Source organism: Pongo abelii, chromosome 16, assembly GCF_028885655.2.
Source record: "Pongo abelii isolate AG06213 chromosome 16, NHGRI_mPonAbe1-v2.0_pri, whole genome shotgun sequence".
Taxonomy (NCBI): Eukaryota; Metazoa; Chordata; class Mammalia; order Primates; family Hominidae; genus Pongo; species Pongo abelii.
Window position 1 is genome coordinate 87,204,366 of NC_072001.2, and position 7,515 is coordinate 87,211,880.

Consider the following 7,515-nt stretch of genomic DNA (forward strand, 5'->3'; position numbering starts at 1 on the left):
GTGGTGATCTCTTGCTTAATGACTAACGTAAGCTGGCATCCCTGCTTTCCTCTGTGTGTGTGTGTGTGTGTGTGTGTGTGTGTGTGGTGTGTGTATTGAAGATTGATGAGCTGGAAGAACAATGCAGTGAGATCAACAGAGAGAAGGAGAAGAACACGCAGCTGAAGAGGAGGATCGAGGAGCTGGAGGCAGAGCTCCGAGAAAAGGAGACAGTGAGTAATGGTGCTCCGAGCAGGGCCCCTTGGCATCCTCTTGGCCTTGCGGGGTGGCACACAGCAGGTGTCTTGGGGCCTATGACTGGTCCTGGCAGCTGCCTGGATAGCAGCATGGAGAGAGAGAGCTGGGAGCCACAGCAAGGTGCAGACAGGCTGGAGCAAAGGCCTCCCCATGACCTCTGCCGCCTCCCCGTTACCCCTGTTCTGTAGCTGGTCGTGCAGATCCACAAGGGAGTTAAACATTTCACAAGACACTCAGATGCGTTTGTCATCTGTCCTCAGAAGTTGAGTTTTGCTGCCAAATTAATGCCGCTAGAGATCCATGATGTAACCACTTATTTTCTTTTTTAAAAAAATTTAAAATGTATTTATTTTATTTAAGATGGAGTCTCATTATGTTGCCCAGGCTGGTCTTGAACTGGGCTGAAGCATTCCGCCCCCCTCAGCCTCCTGTGTAGCTGGGACTATAGACACACGCCATGAGAGCACCACACACACGTGCCCACCACACCACAGCCCAGCTCCTGGCGCCAGCCACCTGCACTCGCCGCCACCATGCCTGGCCTACAGTCATTTATTTTCTAGGGAGCAGACAGTTAAGTGCACACATGTTGGAGGCCGTGCGCATGTTACCAAACTCTCTAGGCCTCACTTTCTCCACTTATAAAACAAATCGGAAAAACATCTGCCTTGTTGTGGTGTGTACAGACTTCACGTGACAAGGCGTGTGACACACTTCGCCCTTGGAATTCTCTGAGATGAAGTATTCGCATGGTCACTATCACTGTCTATGCAAACAGGACAGGTTCCCAAAGCTGCTTCCACGAGCATGCACACATTGGTGATTTTCAAGAATATATTTTATCTGACTTGCTTTCATGTTCTATCTCAAATTTTTTTTTCATGTAGGAGCTGAAAGATCTCCGAAAACAAAGTGAAATCATACCTCAGCTCATGTCAGAGTGCGAATATGTCTCTGAGAAGCTAGAGGTACGTGGGTTGGGGGCACAGCCATCCTGGCTCAGACGAGAAGGCACAAATGTCATGGTACTCATTTTCCTGCTTCCTATCACTTTCACACTGAGAATGCTGAAGGAGAGATTCTCTATTCACAAAAAGCTGGCGGTAACTGCACGCCAGATGGCACCGCATCCACCCCTGCCCTTGGGGCAGACTCAGCAACGTTTGTCTTTTGGTTTTTCCAGTTCTATGAAGGTTCCTGTGCATCACCACAGTGTAGACGACTGTTTCCTTGCAGAACCTTGGTGGGGGTGAGGAGCGGGGGGAGGTGGCTTGAGAGCCCAGGGTCAGGGTGTGGGGCCACCTCAGCCACTCCCTTGCCTGTGGCCTTGGGCACTGACCCTGGGCAGGCCTTCCTCCCTATCCTCAGATTTCTGATCACTAAAATGAGGATTTTCAGGGTTTCCTCCACCTCGGAGAGCCTCTTCCCCGCAGGTCCTCTGATACACACGTGGCGCTTCATGTAGTTACATGACCCTGGAATTGGTAACCAGTTCCTGTGCACATGTTCAGAAAACTCTGTTTATTCCCTCAACATAAAGCTCTTATTTGATACGAAGAGTTCAAGGCTTATGGCTCATTTAAGGACTCACAGCTGTCCTGTCTTTGGGAACCTGCTTGTGATTTACCTAGATGTGCCTCTGTAGGCTTGTGGGGCCCAGCGCCACAGAACATCTCCATGGTAACAGCATCAGAGGGTGCACAGACTGGCTGTCCCTGAGTCATTGGCATGGCCAGTCCTTCCTCTCCCAGGGCCAGAGGCTGGCCTGGGGCTGAGGAGGCCACGCCTCTCTGTGGGACCAGGGGAACGAGCCACTCTCCCATCTGTTCTGTCTCAGGATGGAACTGAAATGTGGTCTCTGCTAGCCACTCAGACGGGGATTTCAGACTTTCCCTGCTGGGCCCTGTGTGAGGTCTCCCTCAGGCAGGACTCTGCGTTCTGCCTGCTTTGTTGGGTCTTGGGTTTTCGGGCCGGGTGTGGGTCCCTCTGTGGGAGAGCAGGCAGGAAAGGAGGAGGTCACTGAAGTGCCTGCTGCTTCCCTTTTGATGTCTTGGTCACAGGCTTGTGTGCTGGGGTAAGCACGTCTCCAGGCAGCTTCAGCCCTGGCCCAGGCCCTCAGGTTGGATGGAGAATGGTTGGTTCAGCCGTAGCAGGTTTTGAAGGACGACTCTCGTCACTCAGTTTTCCAGACCCTTCTCCCTTTTGCTTTGCCAGGCGGCAGAGAGAGACAATCAAAGCCTGGAAGACAAAGTGCGTTCCTTAAAGACAGACATTGAGGAGAGCAAATACCGACAGCGCCACCTGAAGGTGGAGTTGAAGAGTTTCCTGGAGGTGCTGGACGGGAAGATTGACGACCTGCATGACTTCCGCCGAGGCCTTTCCAAGCTGGGCACCGATAACTAGGGCTGGCCGAGGCCCAGGCCCCACCCGTGAGTCCCAAGCGTGTGTGTGAGACCAGGTAGCTCTAGGACGTTCTTCTGTGTGCATTGCTTCTGTAAATGCAGGCGCAGTTTGTCATGTTTCCAAACCAGTTGTGCCGTCCACTCACTCCTTTCCAGAATAGAAATCTCCTCTCGCTTCTCTAGCCTTGTGAGGTTGTGGACAACTGGAAGATTCTGACTCAGGAATCCAGAACTAGGTCTACCTTCAACATTTATGCAGTCAGGGCAGGGATGTTTATATCTTTCATAAGGGCTGTTGCAACCATATGAACTGAGAAAACGCATTTTCTAATCCAAATATTGATATTCTTTACACCAAGCCATCAGGCTCCTTTTATCAAATAGCATTCAGAGTATTTGAATGTCCACCAGTCACCAGCCCCGGGGGGCACAGAGAGAACAACATTCCTCTCTGTCAACATCGAGAGGCTTTAAAGCAACTGTTTAGTGGAAACTTTCTGAGAGATGGAAAACAAGCTTCTGGTGGGTGCATTTTCTGGCCCGGAGTTGCCTGCATCCACGATACTGCCCCCCTGCCCCCCAGTTTGTATGGTTGCGACAGTGTTCCTTTTCTTGGTTTTAATTTCTGAGCAGATGATTGTGCTGTGGGAACAGCACACAGTGAGGGTGCCTAGCACAATGTCTGGCACAAAGTAGGTGCTTAATAAATATTTGTTCAATTAAATGTGTACACAGAATTTAGTGTTTTAATCAAACCCCACAGCAGAGCTGGGACCCTGTCTAATGATGCACCGTCTTTGCTGTGCTGGGTAGTTATCAGACATGAATGCCACTGTCTGGTCAAACCCAAGCTGGGGCTCGGGTGGCCCTGGGGCAGGGAGGGAGAAGGGGAAGCAGCAGGAGCTGGTCTCAGGCCCCTGGAGCCCATCCGTGATGCTCTGTCCCTGGGGGTCTCCGGACCCTCGAATCACCTTCTCCCCTAGGAATGGTGACCCAGGGATTCCAGGTATAGGGGCTGCCCAGGGCTTGGGACCTAGGTAGGGTAGGATTGTCTTATGGGTCTGGACAGCTGGGAAGAAATCGCAGGCCTTTCGCGGGGGGAGAGAGCAGCTCAGCCGACAAGCCTTGGCCCTCATGACGGAGGTGTTCCACCCAGCTCTGCCTCCTGCCTTTCTCAGTTTCTCCTAGGGAGGGGACTGCAGCCATAAACCTCTCCTCTCTCACAGAGCTGCTCAGTGGGGCCAGCGGGCCTGTGGGTGCTGTTGGCATCCTGCCCTGGGAGATTGCCCGTGTGTGGCAATATGTCTTGAATCCCTGGCCCCACGCATCTCTAAATGCCTTGAGCAGGGGGGAGGCTTTGGTGCCCCCTTACCCCTTTGAGAACCACCTAAGAGGACTACTCCTTCTAGAAACCTCCTCCCATGGACACGGTTAGACTTTCTCCCTGCTGAATTTGGATTAATGAGCAAACAACCCGAGGAAGGAGGGAGATGGGGTCCGCACGCATGTGCCCTGGGCCCCAAGGTGAACACATGAGTCCTCCTCCTCTCCTTCCCTTCCCCTCACGGAGACGCCTCTCTGAGCTGGGGAGTCTTGTTTGGGATGCGGATAGAAGGGAAGGCTGGGGATCTGGAGCACCAAGGCACTTTTAGAGGAGCTCCCGCAGGGTGAGTGGGGGCTTTGGTTGAGTACACAGGGCTTTTGGCAGACAGGAAGTGGAAAGCGTGGCCAGCCATCTTTGTGATTCGGGATAGTCTGCTGCTGGCCCTGCCCTTTCCCCAGAGCTCCAGACGGCTCTCAGGACAGTTGGTAGCAGCTCCCTACTGGCTGCACCAGGAGACCAGAGAGCAGAGCTGGCTATGAGTCAGCCCTGTGACCCAGCAGCGGGATAAGGGGATTCTCAAGCCAGCCTGGTCTGCCCAGCAGCAGGCTGGGTGTGTGGCTGCCTGGGAGCAGTGGACATTGGGTTCCAAACACCTTCCACTGGGGTCTTCAGATGATCTCTGCCTCTATCAGGTGACTTATGAATCTGGAAAGAGCCCTCTTGACTGACAAGAGAATGCTCAGGTGACATATGCATAGAATAGTTACTAAAGCCACTTGTGCATTCTGATAGCAGTGACTTTAGAAAACTCCAGAAGTGGAGGTGTAGAAAGTGTTGGAAGAGCCATTTCCACAGTGGGCTGCTGTGCAGTCAAGACTCATGATCCCAGTTCACCAACCACTGAAGAGTGTGGTGAGCATCCTGTGGGCAGCAGGTGAGGAACTTGGATTCCTCCTGCTGTGTGTCCAGCTCTACAGCTGTTGCAGCCCTGGAGCTAAGAGTAGTAAGGACTCCCTTAAAGGGAAAGGTAAGTTGGGCTTGGCCGTGAAAGCACAACAGCTTTTACAAAAGCACTGAACTTTCCATTCCTTCTGCTTTTCTCTAAAGATCTTAGTGTCTTTTCATTTACTTTCTTTTAAAATAATGGCCCTGGAGCAACCTGGACGGTGTTCCCTTGAGCTGGTGTGACGTGCCCTCGTTTATTCTGACATCCAGCCCAGTCTCAGTACTGTTGTCATAACCTTACGCCAGACTCAGGCAGAATGTAAGCCATTCACTCGTGAGCATCGCAGCCGCTTGTGCTGCCTGGAAGCTGCAGGGCCAGGACTGCATTTTCAGTTTGCAAATGAGGTCTCCTGACATGGTGTTTCCAAGACTGGCTGCTATACCTTGATAAGCTTTCCTTCTCCCTCCATGAAACCCGGTGTCTAAAAAAGATCAACTAAAACTTGGAACCCTTTAACCAAGAGGACCTTTAAAAATAACCTTTCATTCCAGTCAAGACCCAGCTGGATGCATTTTAAAGTTGGGAGTGGCGAGGAAGCCTTCCTAGTGCCGCCCGGGGAATGTGAAACCACCAGAGCAACAGGTTGGGACAGTGTGGTCAGGCCTTGGAGGGAAAGAGAACCAGTATCCACACAAGACCTCGAACTTGTGTGGCCACTCAGTTTCATCTCTCCTGCCTGCCATCACATTAGACTTTAATTGGGTGAGAGAACAGAGCAGAGACTGTCACCTGCATTTTGCAGATGGGAAGTAGAGACAGAGAAAGTGACACGCCCAGGGTCACCCAGCGGTGACCAGCAGCGTGGACTCTGCATCCAGGTCTCCTGGACCTTGATGCAGTATCTTTTGAGACATGCCACTCTAGTCCCTTTGGTGACCCGTGGGTGCCAAGAGAAAATAATTCTCTTATATCCTGATAAGAGCATATTACAATTATATTATTTTAATATGTGTCCACAGCAAAGGACAGTTTACAAAGATGTGAATCTGAATGACATTTAGGAATGTTCGTTATAAACGATAAGTTCCACTTTGGAATGATTCTGGTTTTGCAGGAATCGTTCCAAGAAAGTTGGTTAAAATGATGTCTCTGCCAGTGAGGCCAGTTCTATGGAAAACAAACACACCCTGAGTTCTTTATTGATGGCTTCAGTGGAGGCAGAGCAGTATGTTCAAAACAAGTGGGAGGCCCTGAGATGGCAGGAATGGAAACAGAATTCTGGCTGGGGGTGGCCTGTCCACTGCCCGCCCCTTCCTGGAGATGCACTCCTTTCTGGCTCTCTGGGGAGGGAGCAGCCTTGCTCAGTGGTGGGAGCAGCTTGAACGGGACCTGATCAACACCCAGGAAGACTGTGCACAGAGGGCAGTTGGTCTCCAGCCTGCAGGCTCCATGAGCACAGCCTTCGTGGTGGTGGGCAGGCGCCTGCCTGCTGTGGACTCCATTTGATGCAAAACATCAAGTAAAGGGTGGAGCGTAATACAGTGAATATGCTTCCCAGAAACATCATGCTCTGCCTATTTTAACAGGGCTCTTTTTCTTTAGAAAAGTCTCCTTCTCTATAGAAACCAGGGACAATTTTGGATGAGAGCCAACCACAGGACGCGCAGGGGACGTAATGGTGGGACCTCACATGTGGCCAGGTGCACCTTTGGGAAGAAGGCAGACGTGATGTGACTTAGCACAGGCACTCAAAAGAGGGAGCCAGCCACTGATCTTTGCTAATATCCAGAAGTGGATTGTTTGTTCCATTCATCCTTCTAGAAGCTAAATTCTTTCATTGCCTTGAGACATCACTAGATTTTGAAGCACTTGCAAACTAGAAGCTTGCAAGATCAATGTCCATGTATATTTTTAAATGATATGCATGCTTTAAAAGGACCCTAATTTCTGAGTACATGGCTTCCCCAAAGAAACAGTATATATTCTGGAGATGATGGGGGTTTCGGCATGGAGAGGGACTCCTGTCTAGTCTAGAAGTGTGTGTTACTTACATGCCTCTTCCATGTACCGATCTCAAGAATATGGGTTTTCTAGTTTGGCTTTAAACACTACCCAGGCAGGAAGGTGGCTTTGGTAAGAATTTTGAGCTGGATGAAATGTTCTAGTGAACTTAGGACTGTGTGTGTGCGCACGCATGGGGGTGTGTGTGTGTGTGTGTCTGTGAAGAAACAGCAAAAGGGGAAGTGGGAGAAACAGTAAGGAAGAGTTTTTAATTAAAAATATGTATACCTAAGAGGAGACTTTATTTTCTATTTCTGGTGGTGATGTTCTATGTTCTGGAATCCATTTACCAGAAGAGTTTGTGGATCTTTTGTTTGAAGTGGAATTGTACAGTGCCCTACTCTCTCTGACGGTGCACAGCCTTGCGGCAAAGTGGTCTCCTGGGCCCCAAAGACCCCCAGAGACCCCCAGGGCACCTGGCAGGAGCCCACAAACCACGGCAGAGTCCCAAGTGGTGCATGTTTTGGCTAGTGATGGGCAGGACTGATGATTCACAGCTGTGGGGCTGTGCTATTGTTTTTACCCTCTTGTACTGCTTTTAATAG

General features: G+C 50.8%; 1 protein-coding gene across 6 annotated transcripts in view; it reads left to right on the top strand.

Annotated features, from left to right (window-relative positions):
- Positions 1-7,515, top strand: part of HOMER2 (homer scaffold protein 2) — a 144,605-nt gene that overhangs the window by 128,631 nt on the left and 8,459 nt on the right. For 5 of the 6 annotated variants that reach the window (XM_054531772.2, XM_054531776.2, XM_054531775.2 and 2 more), the window contains exons 7-9: positions 102-212; positions 1,125-1,205; positions 2,452-3,358. In XM_054531772.2, coding sequence (XP_054387747.1) covers positions 102-212; positions 1,125-1,205; positions 2,452-2,640 — 381 coding nt within the window. In that variant the 3' untranslated portion in view covers positions 2,641-3,358. Of the gene's footprint in view, positions 1-101; positions 213-1,124; positions 1,206-2,451; positions 3,359-7,515 lie in introns of those variants that run through there. The other variant, XM_054531774.2, reaches the window with a different exon arrangement.